This window comes from Hylobates moloch, unplaced genomic scaffold (genome assembly GCF_009828535.3).
Source record: "Hylobates moloch isolate HMO894 unplaced genomic scaffold, HMol_V3 SCAFFOLD_22, whole genome shotgun sequence".
NCBI classification, from domain to species: Eukaryota; Metazoa; Chordata; class Mammalia; order Primates; family Hylobatidae; genus Hylobates; species Hylobates moloch.
In genome coordinates this window covers 45,087,423-45,113,988 of record NW_026652297.1, presented here as the reverse complement: position 1 = coordinate 45,113,988, position 26,566 = coordinate 45,087,423, and the positions used below count along the sequence as shown (strand labels likewise).

Below are 26,566 nucleotides of genomic sequence, written 5' to 3'. Positions count from 1 at the left end.
TCCAATATCAACCCACCTCCCCGCCTTGGCTCAGGCAAATCTCTCCTCCCCACCACACCCATGGCAGCCTGGCCGGCCTTCTTTCTGATTTTCAAGTAGCCAAACTTCTTCCTGCCTAACTGGAGTTTCCTGCTCTAGGTAGAATTGCTTTCTGATGTGCATTGCCCCCAGTCATCACATGACTAACCTCTTCTTGTCAACCCAAGCTCAGTTCAAATTTCACCTCAGTATTCTCTGTCACATCAATCTATCCATCCATGCATTCATCTATCCATCTGTCATCTATTTATCTATCTCTTCTTTTACAAATGGAGTAAAAGCTGCAGAGGTGCATGGCTTTTCTGGGTCTTGTTCACAGCTGCATCTCCAGGGTTTAGAAGGGACCAGCACACAGAGGGCAGGCATTGCACTCTAATGTTAGAGACAACCAGAGAGAGGGGATGTTATTATAAGGTGGGAAATGCCTTGTTAAGAAAAAGCAGAGAGTGCTGTGGGAATATAAAAGAGGGGCTACCAGCCTCACCAGTGAGGAGAACTTGAAGAGCTGGTACTTGGCTTGAGTTGTTGAAGAATGGACAGATGTACAGGAAGAGTAAAGAGGTTGGTTCAGGACCATAAGTAAAGGCTGATTTATATGTCTAAGAGGGACACTTGCATGATATCTTCAGGGAACTACAAATCTTTAAAATAGTACTGGAAAAAACCCTGGAATGCAGAGAGGAAAGAAATAAGCCTGAGACATTAGCAGGAGGTAGGAGCTAGAGTAGGAGTAGGAGCTAGAGTAAGAGCCTAAATGGCATTTTAAATTAACTATTATATTCTTTTTATGGCTGAAGAGTATTCTATTGTGTATATATACCATGTATTCATTGGTCAATGGACATTTAGGTTGATTCCATATCATTGCTACTGTAAATAGTGTTGCAATAAACATGAGAGTGCAGGTATCCTTTTGAAATATACATTTCTTTTCCTTTGGGTGAAACTCGAGGTCATTATGTTAAGTGAGATAAGCCAGGCACAGAAATACTGATGCCTCATGTTCTCACTCATGTATGGGAGCTAAAAAAAATTGATCTCATGGAGCTAGAGAGTAGAATGATAGCTATCAGTGTCTGAGAAGAGTTTGTAGGTGGGAGTGGGGGTTAAAAAGAGTTGGTTAGTGGGTACTAGCATCCAGTTAGATAAAACAAATAAGCCCCAATACTCATTAGCAAAGGAGAGTGACTACGGTTAGCAACAATGTATTCTATATTTCAAAGCAGCTAGAAGAAAGGACTTAAGCAGTCCTAACAAATAGAAATGATAAAAACTGAAGGTGATAGATATCTCAAGTACTCTGACACGTTTTACACATCTAACAAAATACTCACATGTACCCCATAGACATGTAAAATATTTTGTATCAATTAAAGTATTCTACAGGTGGTGGAGTCACATGGAAGTGATTTTAATTCAGAAGATGGGAAGTTGGTTTAAGAAGGAAAAATCTAGGAACAGAAATAACATTTAAGAAATTATTTAGGTAGTCCAGGCACGATGTGATGTGCTTCTTACCCAGGAGAGTGGTTGTAGGACTGGGTGGAGAAAGGGACAAGAGATTTATCTAAGACATTAACAACACTGTTAAGTTGGAGAGAGGGATGAGTAAAAGACAGTTGTATAAAACAATCCCAGATTTCGTATTGAAAAATTGGATCGATGGTGGAGGTATCACTCCAATAAAGGAGGAAATGCTAGTTTGAGACAATGAGAAAAATTATGAGTTGAATTGTGTTCATGTTAAATTTGAGAAGTCTATGAATCATTAAGAATAACTTTTTAAGTAAAAAACTGAACAAGAGTGTTGGAGGAAGCACACAGTAAGTTATGGGTGGAAATATAAGATTTGAGAATTCTCATCTAGTGGTAGTTAAAACCATGAGCATGGGTGCTAGGTAGAAAAAAGGATATAGGGTAAGGAGAGAGGCAAGCAAGGATAAACCCTAAAAAACAGCAAAATGTAAGTGTGGGAGGAAGGAGATGAAAAAGGAATTGCTATAGAAGTAGGAGAACCATGTGACTGGTATCTCAGAATAGAGGGCAGAGTTTTAAGGTGGGAGACCATCGGCAGCATCAAATGCAAGGGAGAAATATGGTAATATGAAGTCCAAATACCATCTGCATAGTCTGGAAGTGGGCTGTTTAGATGACCTTAGCAAAAGCAGTTGGTTGAGTGGTTGGGAGAGAAAACAAATTGCAGTGTGTTAAGTGTTGAATAGAACGGGAGAATCCTGTCTGTGAGTAGGAGGAGGGACCCACTCTGAGATTTGGGGAAGAATGGAAGAGACCATAGTATATTATTCATCTAGTGAAGGAGGCTGGGGGAATTCATGCTGTAAATGATCAATCTCATCATTGATGAAGGAACGATCAGTCACATGTGAAGGAGCAGAGACTGTAAAAGAGACAGTATGGACCCTGATATTGTAGTTATGTGTTGCCACTACAACTCATTAGCTGCGTGACATTGAGAAAGTAGCTTATCCTCTCTGAGTTTCAGTTTCTTTATATACAAAATAGGAATACTACTTCCTGCTTCATGGGACTATGAGAACTGAAGATAATTTTCACAAATCTGAGGACAAGTGCTCAGCCTGAGCAAGCTTTTACTAAATGTTACCTGCTATTTTTGTGATGGTGGTTGTTAATCTTGAAGACTGTGGAGTATATCTGAGATGGTGATTAAGAAGTATTTGTAAACTAAAAATAGAACTACCATATGATCTAGAAATCTCACTACTGAGTGTTCATCCAAAGGAAAATACATCAGTATATCCAAGAGATACCTACACTCACATGTTTATTGCAGCAGTATTCACAATTGCCAATATATGGAATTAACCTAAGTGTCCATCAATGGATGAATCGATAAAGAAAATGTAGTATATACACAATGGAATCTTATTTGGCCATAAAAAAGAATGAAATCATGCCATTTGCAGCAACATTGATGGAACTCATTATGTTAAGTAAAATAAGCCAGGCACAGAAAAGCAACATCACATGTTCTTACTCATATGTAGGAGGTATAAACGTTAATCTCATGGAGATAGAGAGTAGAATGATAGATACCAGAGGCTGGGAAGGATTTCTGGGTGTGGGTATAGGTGAGGAGGTGGAATTAAGAGAGATTGATTAATGGACACAAAATACAGTCTGATAGAAGAAATAAATTCTGGTGTCTGATAACAGTAAGGTGACTATAGTTAGCAATAATGTGTTGTTTATTTCAAAGTGGCTAGAATAGAGGACTTTAAATATTACCAACACTTAGAAATGATACTCATGGTGACAGATATCCCAAATATGCTGGCTTGATCTTCACACATTCTATGTATGTAACAATATATCACTTACACTCCATAAATACGTAAAATACTATGCATCAATTAAATTTAGAAATGAAAAAAGAAGTATTTGAGAAGTAGTTGATGAAAGACCAATACAGATATTTTAAATATTTTATTCATAGATAAAAATGTTATTGATGACCCAACTGGGATGAATGAGAAAGTAGTATGAGACAGAATGACATTTTTCCCAAAGGTTTTTGCTTGATTTCCACATGTTTATGATTGTTTAACATTTTCAGGCAAATTCTGTGAGGACAGAAGTTTATATCTAGTTTTTTCACCAATGTATTCCCAGTACCTAGATTACCCTCTTTAGTTAATTTTTGTTTGTCTTAAAAAATCAATGGTTGGTTTGTAGTTATCAAAAGCAGAAGCAGAAGTTAGTGGTAATCTTGAAGGTGGTGGTTTGACTGAGGTTGTATTTGAAATCTGTTCTATATATCTGTGCTTTTTACCCAAACACAAAAAACTTTAAGTGACCCCCAAAAAAGTACTTAGGGATAATCTCACCTTATACCTTGTCAGCTTACAACTATAAAAACTAAAAAGGGACAGAAATACTAAAAACAGACCGTGGTGACTTTGGTATGCTATGATGTGATATGATACGATATGACATGACAAGACATGTATATGTATAATACCTGTACCCTTAAGCGGCATGAGTGGCCACTGAAAATGCTCTTGTTAATTTCTTTCACCCTTGAGAGTCCTCATCTGTAAACTGATGTTATCAAGAGCTGTATCATTGGATGTGATGATTAAATGAAATAAATGTAAAGTACCTGGTTTGTTCCTTGGCACAGAATGAATAATTGGTAAATTTTTTTCTTTCCTCTCCCTATCATCAAACCGTCTTTGGTTTGGGAAGAGATTGATCTAGAAAGTGTAACAGAGATGGAATCAGGTTGGTTTGAAATTCAGGAATTCTGAATTCTCATGCCATCCCTATCACTCATTATCTAAGCAACCTTAGGCGATCACTTAGTATCATCTATACAATGGAGAATAGTAATTTTTCCTACTTCTCCAGTGGAATTATTGTAAGGATGAAATGATATCAGGCATGAAATTCTGTCTGAATGCCAGGTGTGACTATTTTGGTCCTCACAGCCACCTGTTGCCCAGATAGTCATTCCCATCCTGGGATGACAGTCAACCATAGCTTTGAAAAATTTTTTTGGCATTTTTAGGTCTCAAAGCTGATGGCACAAGAAATTCAGAAGCTAACTGAAATGCAGTATGCCACCATCTACTTTTAATGAACTTCAAAACATCAGAATGTTCAAGTTTTCTATTAGCCATCCAGGGCTGTATAAGAAATTACCCCAAAACTCGGTAGCTTGAAACAACAAACATTTATTGCCTCATAGTTACTGTGAATCAGGAATGATGTTAGAATGTAATCTGGGGCTGAGTGTAATCTGAAGGTTTGAGTGGGGCTACAGGATTTGTTTCCAAGGTGCTGCACTCACATGGCTGTGGGCAAGAGGCCTCTGTTCCATGGCTCTTTCCACCTAGGATAGAAGCTAACATTTTCCAGGGTGGCCAGTCCAAGAGAAAGAATAAGGAGGGGACACAGTTCATTTTATGACCAAATCTCCAAAGTCACACACCATTAACCCATTTATGCCTGAGATTACAATTTTTTGAATTTTTATAAAATGTCCTTGGCAATGACCTTGAGCAGCAGGATATAAATAACTCCCACATGCTTAGCTTTCCAATAATGGAACACTAGGCATAAGTGGCTACTATATTTTTTTCTATTTGTTAGAGGCAAGTTAAGTTCAGCCACAGTGATGGGAGGTGGGGTGAAGATTAGGCTCCTCCTCTTAGAGGGAGGAGTGTGAAATAATCTGTGGATGTATTTTTAAAACTATCACATTGCGGTATAGTCAAAGTTAAAGAGGCCCCGTGTGGCCTTTTGGTCATCTGCAGAGTGTGTGGCTGCCTGTGCTGATGACACACTTAATTTAGGAGACTCATCCTTCTCCACTCATCTTCTCCATGGGTCTCCAAGGGACCCATTCAGCCTGCTTGCTCAAGTTCTCCCAGTAGAGTCTGGCTTATGTTTATATATGTTTTCATACACTGTCTCCTTTAAAATATAATGTCTCTGGCAAAACAGAACACAATGCCTGGCACAAGTAGGAGTTCAGTAAATGTTAGTTAAATGTATTGAAGTCTCCCTAACACAAATGGCTTATCCGGTCCTTTGCAGTAGATAGATTTTGGTATGAGAAAGAGGGAGAGGACATAAAGACTTGGATAGTAGGAATAAGGGAAGGGGACCAACTGGGGAAAAGATGCACAATTAGGTGCTCAGAGCACAACTTTATGACTGCATATGTTTAGGGAGGGCTAACTGTGAGACCTGAAGGTGGACCAAGCCCTGTGAAAAGAAGTAGTAGCAGCTTGATTGGTGGCAAGATGACCTAAAGAGTGGGAAGTACATTGGGGACATTTCTCAAAACCTGCAAAAGAGAGCTCACTCAGAACTGGAGTTGGGAATAGTACCCAAAGAGTAACTGGGTTCAGCAAGAGAAGAGAGGGCTATTATGAGAAATCTTTCCAAGTAGATTTTAATCCTGAAGAAATACCATGTTGTAAATTCATCTCAGACATTTAAAATGCATTACATGCCATTCTGGCCCTAGCTGCTGATTCAGCCGGCATTTGTTGAGCAGCGAATGTGTGTCAGACACAGTTCTTAAGGCGTGCACATTTATGATCTCATTCAATCCTCACACACACTGTATGGGAAGTTTTAGTACTCTTCTTCTTTGATAAGAAATTAGTGCTGTGGGAGCTTATGTGTCTTATTCAAGGTCACACTGCAAGGAGAAAAACTGGGATTTGAATCTAAGTTTTTGAACTTTATCATGCCACAACTTTCATTTCTGAAAATGAGAAATTACAAGTGCAGATATATCATGGATTAAATCACATTTCTTAAAATATATCATCTACCTAAGTGAGAGACCAGTATTAGGTAAGCAGTGGGCCTATCTTGTTTCATGAGAAATACCTTGGTCTTGACAACAGAGGTTTATTGTAGCAATGCTTAAAGTGAGAGTGGTGATTTTCTTTTTGGAGTTTGTTCTGCAAATTCAGATCTGTCCCACTCAGAGGTATGGTTGAATGTTCCCCAACACAAATCGTCTACCTTTCTTGATCATCCAGACTATACCCATGCATCGTCTACTGTATGAAAACTAATAACCATGTAACCACTACAATAGTCAAGCATAACACAATTGCAAAACTTTAAAGCCTTGATTTATGATTATATATTTAATTGAAAGTTTAATAGAACAACGTGATATCTTTCTCATGATCCTTACTGATTAGAATTTACTCACTTTCTGTTCTTCCTTCAAGGAAAGAAAATATTTTCTCTTTTGCGTTATGTTTTTCTGGGTTCTTTGATTTCTACCCCTGTCCTCCAGGCTTGTGTGCCGTTCATGCATCCATGTATTCAGTAAACATTAATTCATTCATTAATTCTATAAACATTAACTCTTTTAGCATGTATTTATTATCTACTATGTGCTGAGTACTCTCCTAGTCACTAAAGAACCATTATGGATTATAGGCCAGCCACTCTGCTCACTTTTGTGGATACAGAGAGGTTGTGTGAGACAACATCGCTGTAATAAACAAATGAAGAATAATAGGAGATACAATGGCATTTCAGGTGGGATACAGCAGGGACATGAAAATGTACAAACCTAATATTAGTGGTTCTGTTATAAAGTCTATATGATATTCTGCTATTATATGTTGTTTTACCTACAGGAGATAAGCTATTTTCCAGAGGAGCAACCTGTTGACTAAAAAGTAGGTATATTACTCCGTTCTCATGCTGCTGTGAAGAAATACTTGAGACTGGGTAATTTATAAAGGAAAGAGGTTGAATTGACTCATAATTCTGCATTGCTGGGGAGGCCTCGGGAAACTTACAATCATGGCAGAAGGCAAAGGGGAAGCAGGCACCTTCTTCACAGGGCAGCAGGATGGAGTGGCCCCAAGCAGGGGAAATGCCAGATGCTTATAAAACCATCATATCTTGTGAGACTCACTCACTATCACGAGAACAGCATGAGGGAAACCACCTTCGTGATCCAATTACCTTCAGCTGGTCCCACCCTTGACGTGTGGGGAATATGGGGATTACAATTCAAGGTGATATTTGGGTGCAGACACAGAGCCAAACCATATCAGTAGACCTTGACAGATGGTCACTGTGTTAGTGTGTGACCTGTTCCTCTGAGAAGCAGATTCCAAGACAGGATTAAACATGCAGGAATTTTATTATGGAAAACACCTGTGAGAGAAATGTGGAAGGATCTAGGAGAAACTGGGAGAGCTGTTAGACCACTATTCTAAGCCTTAGTGGAAGATAGAGGGAAGGATGGTCAGATGGAAGCATCCTGGACACTGTGCAGTCTCAGAAAGCAGGTTCCATTGGAAGGTGGAGCCAATGTTTCTCTTCAGAGAAGCCCTCTGGTTTCCAGAAGGGGTCTGCTTTAAAATCCCTGCTGCATTCATGGTCTGGGAGTGGCCCAAGAGAAGCCATCACAACTCAGGAGTTGGAACCTTGGTTGACTACTCCCTGTAGGGACAGGTCTGTGAGACACACTCTCAGGGCTACCACAGTCACCCTGAGTTGGTACTCCAGGCTGAGAGGGAAATTGGCAAAGAATTTGTTTAAAGCAGTTTGGTGCATTTTAGGAGAATGACAAGCTCAATATGGCAGGATTATAAGGTGCCTTTTGGTTGGAGAAACAAGAAGACAAAAAGGGAGAATATTTAGAAATAATGCCAGAGAAATGCTCAGTACGTTAGACTCTGATAAGATCAGTAGTCAGATCAGAGTCTAGTGTATAAATCTAAGGAATGTAGGCAAACAAGAGAAATTGGCGAATTTTAAGTAGGGAAGGGCTCAATTAGTTTTTTTTTTCTTTCAAATAAATCAATTAGTGAACATATTAGAAGATGTGATAAGAAGCAGGGAGACGAGTTGGAACAGAGTATGTTTTGAACTACAGCAGTGACAGTGGAAATGTGGAAGCTAAAAAAAGTATTTGAAAAGTAGAATTAACATCACTGGATCACCAGTTGTGTGTGAGGAATCTCTGATTGCCTGGTTTCTGGCTTGGACACTAGATAGGAGCCATTCCCTCATCAAAAGATTGCAAGAAGTGACACTGGTTGGGGGAAAACTAGTTAAGATTTGGACAGTGAAGTATTTTAGGTCTCTCAGATACTGATTTATCCAGCAGCCAAAAGATAATTCAAGGCTTGAAATGCAAACTTGGGAGTTGTAAGCTTTTCTTTCTCAGGAGCCATTTTTAGCAATCCTAGTGGAGTCAGTCAAGAACCTCAAATCTTGTAAAGGGAGGGTATCTTAGTCTGTTCTAGCTGCCATAACAAAATACCTCAGACTGGGTAATTTATAAAGAACAGAAATGTATCTCTCATGGTTCTGGAGGCTGGGAAGTCCAAGTTCAAGGTGGCAACAGGTTCAGTGTCTGGTGAGGGCCCATTGTTTATAGTTGGCAGCTTCTTGTTGGGTCCTTACATGGCAGAAGGGGCAAAAGCATTCCTTCAAGCCCAGTTTATAAGGCCACTACTCATATTCATGAGGGTGAAGGCCTCATGACCCCATCGCCTCCCAAAGGCTCCACCTCTTAATATTATTCAGCTGGGGATTAGGTTTCAACATATGAATTCTGTGGGTGGGAGTACAGACATTTAGACCATAGCAAAGGGTATTGGTTAGCTTGTTTCTCTTGAATCTTGGCATCTCCTTTGACCTTTGTCAGCTTAGCAGAGGTCAGTAAAGAGAAGAACAGCCATAAATTGATGTAATGCCTACAAGATCACAACATTCCAAAACAAGTTTTTCACCAAATGGACAAAGAATTCTATCAGCCTCATTCCTGTCTTTGTCTTTCTTTTTTTGTTTGGTTTTGTTTTGTTTTAAGACTCTATTACTGCATTTCAAGCAGATGTGTGAAGTGAATCTGCACACATTGTTCAAGAGCACCCTTATCTCTGGACCTCTTATGAGAGATGGTGAGATATTATCTGACTTTCTTGACTCAACCATGCAGAACTCACACACAGAAATCATCAGAATCTCTAAGAAAATAACATGCTTTGGCTTTAAATTTCATTTCTATTGTTTAAATTTCATGACATTAATTCAGGCAACATAAACATTTCCAACAAAACTTCTATGCATAAATCACAGTCTTGGGGGAATGGGGAAGAGAATGAAAGATTGTTGTGATTCTGTGGAATGTGAAGAAGGTTTCAAAATAGCATTTTAAAAATCACCTATCTATGCCAGGAGATAGCTATGTGCTTTATATCCTTCCTCTTCTTCCTCCTCCTCTTTTTTTTTTAATCTTCTTTTAATGCACTAAATCTTTAATGATCAAACCACCCACTCTGTGGTTCAAAATAAACAAATGGTTTTCCATCTTGTTCAGCATGGAAGTGTGATCTTGTGTCATGGCCTGAAGGGTCCTTCCTACACCTAAATGTTTATCTCTTTGCATTCCTTCCAACTTCTCACCCTTCTTCCCTGGGCTCCAGCCACATGGATTTCTTAGCTGCCCCTTGAAGACCTCCGTGGAACTCTGGCTTCAGAGCTTTGCTCTTGCTAGTCCTTCTGCCAGCTCTTCCCCTGACAACCACATGCCAAATGGTCATTTCCCAGGGAGGCCTTCCCAGACCACCCTACTTAAAATTGCAAACTGCTGCTTCCAAATCCTTCATAACGCTTCTCCTGCTTTATTTTTCTTCATAGCCCTTATCATTTTCCAATGTCCTATATAATTTATTTATTTTCATTCATCGTGAGTCTCTCCATATAAAATATAAGGTGTGGGTTTTTGCTGCTTTGATTTTCTGTTGTGTTTTCCGCACATTAAAAGAGATTAGGAGAAATACCTAATGTAGATGACAGGTTGGTGGGTGCAGCAAACCACCATGGCACATGTAATGTAACAAACCTGCACATTTGGCACATGTACCCAGAACTTAAAGTATAATTTTTAAAAAATAAAATAAAAGAGTGCCCAGCTCTAAATCTGTGTGAGGGGTAAATATTAACATTCCCATTCATGTGTAAAGGGATTGGGCTGAGAAAGCTTAAGTAATTTGCCCAAGTCACAAGATTAATAAATTGCAAGGTTAAAATTCAAATTCAAATCTGTCTGGCCCCAAGGTCCATGCCCTACTCATCACTCTGTGGCTTCCTTCATTTCCAAACGGTGAAATGCTTTCATAGAATGAAGATGAGGCTTCTTAACAGCGAGCTGCTGCTTTCCAAACTCTGGATTTTAGATCAGGGAGTCAGACTGTGAGAGACCCATGTCAGAGGCCAAGAGAGGAAACAAACGCCATCAACAAAACAGCGGGATTTGCAGGCTAACCCCAGCAGTCGTTCATGAGATCACTGAACACCTTCTTCCCGGTTCCCAGGCTGGGTTGCCCACACACAGACTGTGGGAAAACTGGTGACACACGCGAGCCTGCCAAGAGTTCCATTTAGATTGCATGCACAGATGTCTAATTGGAGTTCTCTGTTTATTAACATAAGCTGCTTTGCTATTCTGAAATGGAAGTTAATCAAAATATTGCAAATGATGCACCTTAAGAAATGTCACTCTTTATCATGATTGCATTTCCATATTTTTTCCATGAAAGTTTGCTGTGTGTGTGTGCGTGAGTGTGTGTGTGTATGTTCAATTCTTTTAAAAATCTACTCTACTAAGATCAGGTGCTGGTGGTGGGATGTGTCTAAATCTATGTTCAGAGGAACTGGCAGAGAAAGAAGGAGCCACAATCCGTTGCAGCTTTATGTACTGCACATAACCTACATTTCTACAGCAACTGGTTAGGAGCAGAGCGATTTCCTGGCATTTGCAGCTCACACCAAGCTCTGGAGAGCCTTTCTCCCTTCCCTTTCTGTGTCTGTCACCAGGGAGGAAAGGTCATCAGCTGGAAGCAGATAATTATGCTGCCTCAGGAACTGGCACTTTCCTCTGAGGACCGCTAGAATGTAATTCATTTCTTCCTTCTTTCTTCTTGAGTATTAACAAAGTCAACAAAAAGGATTTTCTTCCCACCAGGACTTGCCAGCATTGGATGAGAGCAGTCAGCATGAATTTTAATCAGAGTGACTGTTTTTCAGCCCCGAATTTTCCATAATCAATTTCTTTTTGTCTATTAATTGAAAGTGAATATTTATAGAGTTTGAGAAATGATGGATCCTAACACCTCGAATCCCACTCAGTCACATTCAGAGTTGAGCTCCGGTGCGTCTCCATAGAACCTTGAGTTACGTAAGGGATGCATTTGAAGATGATTTTCTTTTCTTTCTTTCTTTTTTTTCTTTTTTTTGTTCAAGTGATTCACCCTGTGGTTTCTTTAAATAGGTCAGCTAGTGCTGTAAATTAATTTACACAAGAGGGAGTCAAATTTTCCTTCCTCTTTTTTTAAAAAGAAAATTCATATTGAAGATGAGATTCACGTGGATTTTCTTAAATTTGCTTTTCTTTTTACTGTGCCTTGTGGTTTGCTTTGTGTTGTTTTCCTCCAGCTACTCTTACCTTTGTGGGCTGTGTGAAGGAGAGACTTGCCCACCTGGGACACTCATTACACTGGCTCTATAACTTCCTTTGTGATCAGAACAGCCTGATGCTGATGGTGTTTGAATAGGGATAAACATACAGACTTTTTTTTTTTTTTTTAACTGGGCTTTAGTGTGAGGGTGTCAAGATTTCAGAGGACTGCTGGGATTAGAGAAAATTGTTCCTTGGTTACTTTTTTCCTGCTTGGTATCACACCTTTCTTCCTTTTTTATTAACTGTCTCAATTGCTAGGGCTGCCATAACAAAGTACCAAAAATGAGTGACATAAACAACAGAAATGGGTTCTCTCACAATTCTAGAGGCTAGAAGTTCAAGATCAAGTCATGAGCAAGGTTGCACTCCCTCTGAAGGTGCAAGAGAAGGGTCTGTTGAGGCCTTTCTCCTGACTTCTGGTAGAGCTTTGGCTTGTGGCAGCAGAACTCCAGTCTTCACATGACTTTCTTCTTGTACATGCTCTTCTATGCCCAAATTTGTCCTTTTCATAAGGACACCAGTCGTATTGGGTTAAGAGTCACCCTACTCCAGTATGACTCATCTTAACTAATTATATCTACAATGATTATTTCCAAATAGGGTTGCATTCTGAGACACTGAGTGTTAGGACTTCAACATACAATTTTTGGGGGGAGCGTAATTCTACCATAACACTGACTGTTAGTTATCAATTGTTGCTTAACAAATTACTCAAAAACTTAGTGGCTTCAAACAACAACATCTATTATCTCACAGTTCCTATGGGTCCAGAATTCAGGAATGGCCTAGCATAGTGTAACTGGGTTCTGGTCTCTAGTTCTGAGCTTCTCCTGAGGCTTCAATCAAGGCCGTCATCATCTTAAGTCTCAACTAGGGGGAGTCTGCTCTCAACCTCACTCGCTCAGTGGCTTGAAAAAATCCACAAAGATTTGGTTCCTTGTGGGTTGTTGGAATGAGGGTCTCAGTTCCTGCTGAACTGCAGACCAGAGGCATCGCTAGGCATGAGAAGCTCTCAACATACAGCAACTCACAATGATCACAGTAAACAAGCAAGAGGGCAAAAGAGGAACAAGATGGAAAACACAGTATTTTATAACCTAATCTTGGAAATAATAATACGATTCATATGCTATTTGTTAGAAACTCGTCATCAGACCCAGTCTACACTCAAGGAGAGGGGATTATACCAGGACACGGATTCCAGGATTCAGGGACCTTTGAAAGCCATTTCAGAAGCTGCTACCTTGGTCCATCCTCTGAGTCATCCCTTTTCATGAAAACTAGAGCTTGTTTGTAACTGATTAGTTTACTTGACTTGCTACTTCCCATTAGAATTCCTGGGGTCTACTAACCTTTTTTTTCATTTTGCATTGTCTCTGCTACTTTTGGTACAAAACGACAGTGTTTCTGCTGGTGACATTAACTTAAAACATTATGGGATTTCCTTGAATCTTATTTGAGTTTACTGTACTAGAAAAAAAGTTATACCCACAAATCTCTCCAAGAAAAGCCCTTCTCCACCTTTGGGGTCTGCTCAGAAGCCTGAGAGATCATGTCTTGATGCTTCCTAGCCATCCGACTGTTCCATTGAGACAATCGGTAAGACACACCTTTCATCTCTTTAAAAGGCTCTTTGTGAGACAGAATAACACGCTGATCCTTTGATCTTTTTGAAGTCTTAACCAGTAGTTATGCATGCAGTCTTACCCTTGGCTACATGTCTATACCACATTTTCCTGAAAGTACTCAAAAGCTATTTCTTAATTCTAGCATCTTTTGCTGTCCAGAGAGATTGAGACTTTTCAAAATTATCAGGTCTTGGTTCCTTTATGTTTAACAATTCTTCCTTCAATTTATCACTCTTACAGTTTACTATAAGCAGCACAAAAAAAGCCAGACGGCACCTTCAGCCCTTTGCTTGAAAATCCCAGCTCCATCACCAAGTTCATTAGTGCCGGCCAGGGCAGAGTTGTGAGGTCGAAAATAGACTCAGTTGGCCCCTCCCACACATGTGTGCCTCCCTGTGGCATCCCCTTCCCTGACTGTCCTTCCCCCTCCACCACTGGCTTCATCATTTTTTGCAGTTTTTGACTGCATAGGCTGAAATTTCCAACACCCAGCTTGACATGTCTTGTTTCCAATAGCTTCAATTTATTAAATTCAATTCCCTGGACACTTGGAAGTCCATGATGATAGTATTCATCATATAAGCAAATCATTGATAATGCTTTGGTTGGCTAATGTTGTTCCCTCTACCTTATCTCAGTTAAAATGTATAAAATAGTCTTTAAGGGGTGGTAAGGTCATATGATGATATAAAGTTATAATTCTAATGATTTCTACCTGAATAGCTTTACGACTACTTTACCATTTATAAAGGGCTTCCTTTCACTCATTTATTCCTCACCAAAGGCCTATATGGCCAGTGTCTTCTTAATTTAGAGATTAGGGAACTGAGGCTCATAAAGGTGAAGTCATCTGCTGTAGGTTCCATGATTTAGACAGTGCTGAGTGGCACCAGCAGGACCACACTCCACAGCACTGTGTCCCATTCCATATCCTCGATGTCCTGCTGGAACAATTTGGAGGATATCATTATTTGGGGTGGGGGATCTGGGTGGATTTTGACTAACATAATTCCCAGACGTGACTGAACTGTTTCTACAACATTGAGTTTGACTACAGCAGACGCTACAGCCATTGCTGCCTTTGCAGTACGGGCTTTGCTTTGTATCGGTCCAGACCTGGATGCCCTGGGGGTTGCCACACCAGAACACAGTCTCCCAGAGCCTCTGCAAGCATGTGCTGGCTTTCTCTATCCTCTTCCATGGCCTATCAGCAAGTTAGAGTTTGGCCCTGTCTGCAGAATGTGCTGACAGCTTTCAGTAATGGATATGGACACCTGCTGAAAGGTTTGGCTGTGTTCGTAGCTGGGTGCTGGTTGGCACATAAACTCTGAGCCTGAAAGTGGAAAAAAAAAAAAAAAGAAAAGGAAAGAAAGTTAGCATAGAATTCGCTCTATCTGTGGATTTGTCATTTTGGAGTTTGTGATCATTTTAGACAGGACTGACAGAAACTGCTGAACTTGGAGCTGAGTGATGTTAGAGGCATGAGCCCATCTCTGCTGCAATGATGTTGGCCAGGCCACAGGCATTCAGCCTGGTGGAGATGAAGGGAACTTAGGGAATGGCCTGGTCCAATTCTTCATTGAATAGATGAAGAAATTGAGGCTTGTGGAGATGAAGTGACATTTCCAATGCAGCCATTTAGTGATAAATCCATTGTGTTGATTGATCTTCATTTCATTCTCTTCCACGGTTCACTTATTCTGTTACATAATGTTGTTTCAGAGTTGTCCCGATAGTATAATTATTGTCAAATAATTTGTTATAAAAATTGTATGAGGTCAGGCACACTGGTTCATGTGTATAATTCCAGCACTTTGAGAGGCAGAAGCCGGTGGATCAGTTGAGGCCAGGAGTTGGAGACCAGCCTGGGCAACATAGTGCCACACTGTATCTACAAAAAATAAAAAAATTAGCTGGGAGTGGTGGCATGTATGTGTAGTCCCAGCTAGTCCAGAGCCTGAGGTGGGAGGATCACTTAAGCCCAGGAGTTTGAGACTGCAGTGAGCTATGATTGCACCACTGCACTCCAGCCTGTGTTACAGAGTGAGATCTTGTCTCTAAAAATAAATAAATAAGTAAATAAATAAATAAATAAATAAATAAAATTAAAAATTAGATGATCATATTATTGCTTTTTCTACCACTCGTAGGCCAGCCCTTGTAACAGGGTCCTCCCTGACCCCTCGGTGGCCCACACATGAGTACAGTCTCCCTGGTCTTCTCCATCAGCTTCCCAACTTCTTTTTCTCCATCTCAGCCTGGCACGTTCCTTCTGCAAGCAGGGCTGCATCCCATCCCACATTACTTCCCATTCTCCTTCTCAGCAACCTACCACATACAGTGCTCTTTTCAAACTTCACGGCTTCGGTTCCCAGTCCTTCCCTCCCCTCCCCTCCGGCCTCTCCACCACACATTCCTCCCCGCAACAAAACATACTTCTGCCAACTTATTCCTTGCACCTGCTGCTCTGCCTCTCCATCCTTCAGTCCCACTCTGCCCGAGGGCCAGCTTTGGAGAGTAACTTTCCACTCCTGCCAGTGGCTGACCTGAGCATAGTAGTAATTGCTGGCATTGTGGGACTCTAGATTTTCACAGCACATGTACCCCAGGAGATGTGCTCATGAGCTAAAGGGGAGTCTGACATTTTCCCTTCCCCTGCTCCCTGTGCTTCGAGGCACTGCAGTGTTTGAGAGAGAGACACAAATTATTACAACATAGCAGTGGCTCATTTCTCTATCAAATTCACCAATTTTTTTTTCATTTTATTTTCTATTTGGGAAAAATCAATGGATTGATTTGCATTTCAAAACATATCTGATTTCGGACACTTTCAGTGACTCTAGCCCAGAACTGTCCAGTGGAATGTTCCGTGGTGAGCGACATGTTTTGTGTCTACTTTATAACACAGTAGCCACTGGCCAGACTCAATTGCTAATACTTGAAAGTGGCTAATGTGACTGAGGAACTGAATTTTAAATAGTATTTGATTTTAATTATTTTATATTTAAGTAGCCACGCATGGCTACTGGGTACCTAAGTGGGCAGTGTAGACTAGACCATTGTACCCTTTGTTGAGGGGAGAATTGTGAACTTATCAAATATTGACATTCCCCCACTTCCACCATCTTTTTGCCACATCCCACCATTTCCCATGATCCTTTGCTTGCCCTTGAACAGGTAAAACCAGGGCTGCTCTTGGTTTCTGGAAGGTATATCTGTCTTCAGTCCCCTGTCTCCATTTCTGCCAATTATATAACTTAGTAATTGACTTAGCCTAAAACAGAGGCTCATGTAGCAGATAATATATAATGAATAATAGATCACATTTATTTGTTGCTCCATATGTACCAGGTATGTAATACTTCCATATATTAATTCATTTAATCTTCAAAGCAGCCCTGTGAGGTCTGTGTGTTATTATATTATACCCATTTTATAGTTCAGGAAACTGAGGCAAAAACTACAGAGCTACTACATGCCAGAACTGGGATTTGAAGTTGGGCATTTGATAGTAAACCTCACTCTTGGGCACCTATTGAACTGCATCTGCCATATGCTCCCCTGCAGAGAAATTCCTGGCCTGGCATCTTGGATGCTCTCTGTGCCTGCCAGCGTGGAGTGGGATTGGGCTCTGTATACTAAAAAACAGAAACAGAATCAGAATCAGAGAGGTTTCCTACTGCAATATTGCAATGCAATTCTGACGCTAACTACCTAGAGTTAGTGCAGACTCCACAACTTAAGGGCACAGACTTCAGCAAGACCGCCCTCACTTCAGATGTCAGCTGCAAGCTCTGAGGGTCCCAGGACACCTGCACTTCTGACAAATTGGCTACAAATTTGGGGTTCCCATTACTCCCTCAGGTTTGATACCTAGAAGGAATGTCAGAACTGGGGAGAGATATAGACTTGCAATTACAGTTTTATTATGAAGGCTACAAATCAGGACCAACCAAATGACAAGATATATAGAAGAAGGTCTAGGAGGCTCCCAAATGTGGAGCTTGTGTGTCCTCTTCTTGTGAAATCAGAGTTGTGGGACTTTCCTTTAATTCAGCTAAAGATGGGGTCCTTGTCACATGGCCACAAAAATTTAGGCTCGCAGACAATTTAAAAGGTGAGTAAGACAGGATTTTATTGGGTGAAAAAAGAAAAAAAGGAAAGAGGGACCCTTCACAAGCCAGAGTCCCTGCTGGTGTGCTTCCTGCCCGCAGCTTGAATCCCAGGTTCCACACAGGAAAAGGAGGGGCCAGGCTCCTTGTCCGCTGCAAAGAGTGCCAACTTCCTGAGGCTCCACCCCAGTGCACAGGCTGGTTGGAGTTTTTCTGGGAACCTCTTTGCACTCAGCTGTCTTATCAAGACACAATACTCCCTCATCACGCTGATGTGTTCACTCAACTGAGCTTTGGTGTCCAGAGTTTTATTATGCTTTCATTACTTAGGTATGACTGAAGTATTGATCATGTGACTGAACTCATTCTAGCTTCTCTCTACTCCCTAAAGATTGGGCTGCTATTATTTGGCCTCAACCCTCTAATCACACAGTTTATCTTTCCAGCATGGCCAGACGTCATCCTGAATCTATCTAGGGACTCACTATGAGTCACCTCATTAGCATAAGCTGTCAAGTTCCACCACGAATTACAAAGATACTGCTGTCATTTGGGAAATCCCAAGCGCTTAGACCTCCGCCTCAAGAACCTGGAAAAAAGACCCGACAAACTCTATTGTACAAGAGCTACATCAGAAATTTTTCTTTCAAGTAACTAAGAGTAAGGAAACAAGCACTTCTAAATGTTCAGTGGTTATTGGTCATATTCATCTACATTATATCATTTAATCTTCATGACATTCCTAGGAGGAAGATATTATCGATGTCTTTGTTTTATAGATGAATAAAGTGAGGCTAAATAAAATTAATAACCATGTACATGAACATCCAAGTAGTAACAATTGGTATGGAAGTTTAAAATCAAGTTTAAAATCTAACTTTCAATCATAAGCCCTTTGAATACGTTACAAGAATAGTAGAAGGAGATAAGAATAGAGATATAGATGCTTTCAACACCTAATTGTTTTTCTTATCTAAAAATGCAGGATGGGAATGGACTTGCCCGGGAAAGGACAGTCAATGAGAAATGTGAGGATCTGAGAGTGAGGCTTCTTCCCAATGTGCCAAATGATTCCTTTTCTGATTTTCCTCATGTGTTTATTTACGAAAGATTACATTTTAATGTGTGTCAGGCCTTTAATATTTAGCAAGCATTGAAAATACACAAATAGAGAGACACAGACCCCAGGCTTCCTTGAAGAGGACACAGACAGTACACAAAATATTGCAATGTGACATGGCTACTGAAACAATAAAGAAAACCACTTACAAAAATGCAATAAAAGGCCGGTTGTGGTGGCTCATCCCTGTAATCCCAGCACTTTGGGAGGCTGAGGCGGGTGGATCATGAGGTCAGGAGATCAAGACCAGCCTGGCCAATATGGTGAAACCCTGTCTCTACTAAAACTACAAAAATTAGCCAGGCATGGTGGCAGGTGCCTGTAATCCCAGCTACTTGGGAAGCTGAGGCAGGAGAATTGCTGGAACCTGGGAGGCAGAGGTTGCAGTGAGCTGAGATGGTGCCACTGCACCACTCCAGCTTGTGTGACACAGCAAGACTCTGTCTCAAAAAAAAAGAGAGAAAGAAAAATGCAATAAAGGAAACAATAAAAGAAAGTTCTAACTAGAAAGGGGTGGGAGGAAGAGGGGAGTCAGGAAAGATTAGGGGAGAGAATGCAGGAGCTAGGGGTTGGAAACAAACAATGATTAACCAGATTTTGAGTTCCATAAGTGAATAGAAGAGGGGTATTGAACTCTCTCTCACTTCAGATGAGGAGGCTAATGGGTTGTCGACAAACAGAGTTAAACTCTGTAGAATATTTAAATAGATGTATTCTTGGCCAAATATGAGTTACTATGGCCCGTGATGCAGCCCTCAGGAGGTCCTGAGAACATGTGCTCAAGGTGGTCGGGGTGTAGCTTGGTTTTATACATTTTAGGGAGGCATGACACATCAATCAAATACATTTAAAAAGTACATTGGTTTGGTCCAGAAAGGCGGGACAACTAGAGGCGGGGTTCGGAGGCTTCCAGGCTATAGGTAAATTTAAACATTTTTTGGTTGACAGTTGGTTGAATTTGTCTGAAGACCTGGGATTAACAGAAAGGAATGTCTGGGTTAAGATCAAGGGTTGCAGAGACACAAGTTTTTATTTGCAGAGGAAGCCTTCGGGCAGTAGGCTCCAGAGAAAATAGGTTGCAAAGTGTTTCTTATCAGACTTACTAAAGTCTGTGTTGATGTTCATGCCGGAGAGGTATAATGAGGCATGTCTGACCCCCATTACCCATCATGGCCTGAAACGGTTTCTTAGGTTAAATTTTAAAGAGCCCTGGCTGAGCAGGAAGTCCATTCTAATGATTATGGGGAGGGTTTCTTAGAATTTTATTTTTTGGTTACAGGGTCCTGATGATGCTCAAAGCCTAGCACTTTGCAGACCCCTTGCTCTGCCTCAGCTGTAGCCAGAACCCCCAAAGTAGAAGGGAATGGAGTCACCCAAATAAGGGAGGTCAGGTTGTGATGTTGTAGATCTCAAGAATGAGGAGGATGTGTGTGTATTAGGAGTTCCAGCAAGTTTCCTCATCTGTAAAATGATGATGTTCGACCTCCCTAGATAATCTCTGGGATCCCTTCTGGCTCTAACATTTCATTATTTTGTGATTTTGTGAAAAATGTTTTGCAAAGCAAATGAATAGTGTAAACAAGATTATAAAGAGAATATTTGCCTTCTTAAGGGAATAAACTGCTCTGAAGCACATCAGGAGTGTTCATTTGCATATAAACAATGCAAATTCTATATAAGCAGAGAAGGCTTGTTTTCTTAGATGTTTTGGTAAGTTAATTACAAATCGTTCTTGTCAATTTTGCTAGTGTATATGTATTAGGAAGCAGAAGAGCTGAATTCATTTTAAAAGTGCTATACTTTTGAATGTTCACAATTTCTTGAATGTTCCCAATACCTGACTTTTCTCTGAATTAGCCCGAGTTTTCTTAAATTATTTCTTTATTCCATGGGTTAAAACATTTGGGATTTGTTTTTTTCAAGAAGGTTTTGGATAAATTGTTATGTTCATCAGATCTCAGAGGTGTCAGCTGAACCCCATTCTACTTTCAGTCGTCCTGAATGGGCTTAGGACTACTCAACAAAGTCTATAACTTGTTAGGGTCCAAAGTCCTGCCTCCACTTTTGATTCTCAACATCTTAATGATCTCTCTTCATCTTTCTCCCCCTATACATTTGAGTGCTTCTTCTTCCCACTCCCCGTATCAATCAGACTACGTAGGCTTCCAATAAAAATTACCACTTTGGAAGTATTTTATTTGTCTAGACGACTGTATTGAAGATTTGGTTGTCATACAGAGCTAGCACGATGCAGAGCACAAAGCCATCTTCCTGATTCCATTCTCTCTAGGCCTCTTCCCCTTCTCTCATATTCTCTTTCTCTTCTCTTTTTTTTTTTCTCCAAACCCCCTCATCCCCCTGACATTCACCCTTTTCAGAAGCAAGACACCTTGTGTCCCTTGTCTTAAACACAGCAGTTTCCTGCTGTATCTTGGGCATTTTCTTAAAGTTTTGTTCTCCACTCCCAGGTGTTGCTCAAAATATTCCAAATACATTTTGTTGTGTCAGGGTAAATTCAGGAAACATGATCTGGAAGAAGCAGGTTTCCACCAAAGGGCATAGGAGAGGCTGGGCAAGCAGAGAGGTGGGGGATGAGTTTCCGGCAGAAGGAACAGCCTGCACCAACCATGGCAACATGTGAGACCCAGCACGTAGAGGAGCCTCACCTGATTGTCTGTGATCCGGATAGGTGGAGTAACGGCAAGGAGTAATGAGTAAAAGACAGGAATGGAGAAGAAGATGCCAGTGACATTACAGTGACCGTTATGTGTCATCTTAAGACATTTTTATTTTCTCAGAAGGTGCTGGGAACCCAGTGAGGCGTTGCAGCACCAGTGTGATGAGGCTGCAGACCTGACTGCAAACATCCCAGATAGAAAACTAGTGCAATGCCATGGACCAGGAGTAGGACATGGGGCAGGGGATGCGAGGAAATGGGACATTTAAGAGTGAAGTAGGAGACCAATAAGATTTGGGATTGATTGATTATGGGCTGAGGGAGAAAAAGGAACTGGCCAAGGAAAACGCTGCACTTTTGTCTTGAATATTTATTGGCCAGGTTAGGAAATACAAGAATAGAAATTAGGAGATGTTCAATTTTGGAAATATAACTTCATTTGGTTTATCACTACACTATTTTAATTTATGGGGCCAAAGTGTTACGTCCTTGGATGTCATTCAGTTCTCAGGCAATAGGCTGAACAAGTTCCAAGTCATGACTGTTCAGCAACATTTCTGTGAAAAATGCCTTAGACATGACTCCTCCTCTCCTAACAAACTCTGGCCATATCATTTCATGTAAACCATGGCGCATGATTGCCTTTTCCTTGTCACTATAAGCTTGCTACCTGGCTATCAGAAATGAGGCTTCATCATGGCTAAGGATGTTCTGCTGTTTTTTCACTGGCTTGTTGAACAGTTTACATTCAGTGTGGGATCAATTAATCATTATGTATTTCTCTAGCTGCCACCTTCAAACTCACATGGTCGAAGTGCTTTCTTCATTCTTCCTCCATATTGTTAATATCTCAAGAAGACTGTGTACATCTCTGGTCATTTTAAATGGTGAGACCATTTTTTTTTTTTTTGAGACAGAGTCTTGCTCTGTCGCCAGGCTGGAGTACAGTGGCACAATCTCAGCTCACTGCAACCTCTGCCTCCTGGGTTCAAGCAATTCTCCTGCCTCAGCCTCCCAAATAGCTAGGACTACAGGTGCGTGCCACCATGCCCAGCTAATTCTTGTATTTTTAGTAGAGACAGGGTTTCACCATGTTGGCCAGGATGGTCTCAATCTCTTGACCTAATGATCTGCCTGCCTCAGCCTCCCGAAGTGCTGGGATTACAGGCATGAGCCACCGCATCTGGCCAAGGTGAGACCATTTTCAATGGTTGTTACTAGTCTATCTTAAGATTTCTGTCTCAAAACCAGGTCAGAGAATCCCCCTATCCTAGACCTTCTGGATGAGAGTAAGGGGAAAGACTAGCGGTGGAAGAAACGGAAGCTTTTGGACGTGCCTGTTCCTACAGATGTGATTCTCATCTGGCTTGTGCTAGAAGGCTGCCACATGCCCCGTGTGGCCCAGCCTTCAACAGGGGCTGAACGTCACAGAAGTTCTATGTTGCATCACATTCCCTGACAGGGACACTTCTCTTTTGGGAAGGCAGAGGTATCCATTCCAAATTGCCCGACATTTTTCTAACTGCTTCCTGAGACCCCATGAAAAGTCCCTATTAACACTCAGTTACATTAGTTTTAGAAAGGTAGCAAATGTGGGCCAGGCGCGGTGGCTCACACCTGTAATCCCAGCGCTTTGGGAGGCCGAGGTGGGTGGATCACCTGAGGTCAGGAGTTTGAGACCAACCTGGCCAACATAGCAAAACCCTGTATCTACTAAAAATACAAAAATTAGCTAGGTGTGGTAGCACACGGCTGTAATCCCAGCTACTTGGGAGGCTGAAGCAGAATTGCTTAACCTGAGAGGCAGAGGTTGCAGTGAGCTGAGATTGTGCCACTGCACTCCAGCCTGGGCGACAAAGCATGACTCAGTATCAAAAAAAAAAAAAAATAAAGGTAGCAAATGTGCAATGTGAAACTGAGGCCATGTTTTCATCATGCTTGTGGTTTCACATATGTCAAAAAGAAGATGAGCTATCTGAATATGATTGGTACGTATATGGCACAATTGAAATTCTCTCTTCAGATGGAATCATATTTAAGGCTGTCCGAGAATAAAGACTGCCCTTCGCCACAAATGGAAGCTATGTGATGAATTTTTTCCCTATGCCTTTCTTCAATTTTCTATTTAAAGAAATTTCTGAAAATACATGAATTATGCAGCTTATCTCTCAGATGAAAAAGAATTTTCTTCTTGGATTGGATGGCTGCGTGTTTATTAATAGCAGTGAAATTTTCCGTGTTCTTTTGTATCAAATGGGATGCTGACTAAAATACGAAGTAGCCTTCCCAGCAATAATAACAGTAATGGATGAATAATTACAAAAGCTATATGGAATTGAAAGACATTTTGTCATTATTTCTATGTATTCAGAAAGGATCTGAATAATTATGATGACTATATAAAGGAAGAGTGTGATATTTTTCCTCATTATGGGATTAAGTTCTTAATATACTACTTTTACTATAAGTTTAAAAAAAAAACCCTTTCATCCGATTTTCTCTAACAATGTAATCATGACTAAAGACTGTTTAGCTGTGAATGTTTGGTCTTCTTACTGTTACGTGAAGATGCTGTGCTTCGAACTCATTTTAATCTCAAAAGTGTTCATCTTTGCAGTTTACAAAAATGAAATTATACTTATTTGCTCAGTGAGAACTTTCAACCCTTACGTCACATTAATTTGTGAAGATGACAAGGGCTGTTGAATTTCCTTAGGTCCTGACCAGATGGTAGCAGAGTATGAGATTCTAAAACAGCATTTTAATTTTTATAACAACTACTAAAAAGTGGCTATAGCTACCAGAGTCATGCTAAGGCAAAATTTCAAATATTTCAAAGCTATTTTTAAAAATATATATATAGTCTCAATTTTTTTAGTCCACATTTTACCAACAATGTTCAAATTCTTATTCAGATCCTAAGAATATTCTATGACAGCACTTTTTTTGGAAAATGAAATTTCAACATATGCTCTGTGTTTCTAGGTGAGTGATAGAATTTTCTTTTGTAGCTTTTGAATTTTCATTTACCAGATTGCCAGTGAGACATTTGGACCTTAGCGATGGAAGATGGGAAAACCTGTGAAAAGGGTCTAACCTGCTCTAACACTTTTGCCACCCTTCCCTCTAAAATATTCTTTAAGGGAAACAGCCACCACTAGAAGATGCTTTTCCAGCAGCCTCCTTTCAGCTGGAACACTTCTTCAGCGGCACGGGAGAAATCCCCAGCAGAAGATGTCAACAGGCTCTCTCACCTTCTGCTTTTGAGTTTTTCCAGGGTTCAAGTTCCACCCCTTAACAGCTGTTTGATCTTGTGCCACTAATTTAGCCAAGTGAAACCTCAGTGTTCTCACCTTTAAAAGGGGTGGAAATGGTACACATAGTAAAAGTGGTCTGTAGATTAAATTAAAATGTAAAGTAAATGTAAAATTCATAGTAGGCATGTGGTAAGAGATAGTATCTTGTTGTCATAAAGAAAAAAGCAAAACTAAAAAATCCTTCAAAAATTAGCTCTCAATTTGATTAAATCAATACCTTTTGCAAGTAAAGCCAGAATTTTTTTTTTTTTGTGAGACGGAGTCTCGCTCTGTTGCCAGGCTGGAGTGCAATGGTGCAATATCTCAGCTCACTGCATCAGGTTCAAGCGATTCTCCTGCTTCAGCCTCCTGAGTAGCTGGGACTACAGGCACGCTACCATGCCCGGCTAATTTTTGTATTTTTAGTAGAGACGGGGTTTCACTATGCTGGCCAGGATAGTCTTGATCTCCTGACCTCGTGATCTGCCCGCCTCCGCCTCCCAAAGTGCTGGGATTACAGGCATGAGCCACTGCACCCGGCCCAGAAACAATTTTTTTTTTCTATTCATCTAACAGAGAAAATTCTGAATGAGTGGATAACGAGGCTTAATTTGAAATTTAGCCACTGTAATGTTGCTGTCCACTTTCAACAAGAGGGTTCTGCATGTAGTTATACCTGAAACTTAAAGATGGGTGTATGCAGCATGCCATAAATAAAAATCAATTCATTATTTTTATTTTAAGAACATTTGGAATGAATTTAGTGTCTGGATTGACAATGTAGAGCTGTACATTTTCTTGTACGTATGTGGAGATGGCATTGGTAATGGAGATATTATATATATAGGTTATTTGGAACCTGAAAGATTAACTTTACAAATTCAGATACATTTGAATTTGATGGTTAAGGTAATATGAGAAGTAGAAGGGAGACAGGGGGTGGGGGGAGAAAGAGGTGTTGGAATTTGTAAGTATGAAAGAAGGTAACACTGTGTTTCCTTCTGTCTTATAGCCTGAAGAATAAGTAGTGAAAGCATCAATCAAGGGATAAGAACAAAATATCAGCATTTCTCTGCGGTGGAGAATTGCTTATCAACCACCAGAGGAGGCTTCTTTCTTGAACAATAAACATTTCCTACAAGAATTCACAGATTCACATACGACTGATCTTGATTTTTGGAAATGAATGAGGTTTCTTTTTTCTTTTTCCTTTTTTTAATTTTGGGGTAAGTTATGATATTTGGATGGATTTTTAAATTCTTTCCTGATAACACATTTAGCACATGTTCTAAATTATAATCCTATAGCAAACAGTTGGAGCATTATTCAAACTGAAAGTGGAAAAATTTAAATTTCCAATTTATTCTAGATTTCCTCAGAGCATAATTATTCTGTTAAATCCTCAATGAGTGTGATGTCAACCACCTCTATCCAGAAATATACATTCTTTTCTCATCATGTTGGACACAGTTGAGGGTGACATGCACAGAACCGGAACAGATCACTATTAGTGGAAAATACCAAATGGACAAATAAATACCAATCCTTCTCCGTTCTCCAAGCACAGGAGCCAGGTTTACCATCTGGACAATGAAGACGAAGAGAGTCAATAAAGGAAGAATTCTCATCTTTTTTTCTGATCATTCAAAGAACAGTTTCTCAAGGTTAAGCCAAGTCCTCCTTGCAAGTTGCC

The 26,566-nt window shown here is 40.4% G+C and overlaps 1 protein-coding gene across 3 annotated transcripts in view; it reads left to right on the top strand.

Annotated features, from left to right (window-relative positions):
• ZMAT4 (zinc finger matrin-type 4) overlaps positions 1 to 26,029 on the top strand; it is a 365,512-nt gene extending 339,483 nt beyond the window's left edge. For all 3 annotated transcript variants that reach the window (XM_058433569.1, XM_032143630.2, XM_058433568.1), the window contains one exon: positions 25,886 to 26,029. In XM_058433569.1, the coding sequence (XP_058289552.1) occupies positions 25,886 to 25,901 (16 nt within the window). In that variant the 3' untranslated portion in view covers positions 25,902 to 26,029. The remainder of the gene's footprint in view (positions 1 to 25,885) is intronic.
• Positions 26,030 to 26,566: the final 537 nt, after the last annotated feature.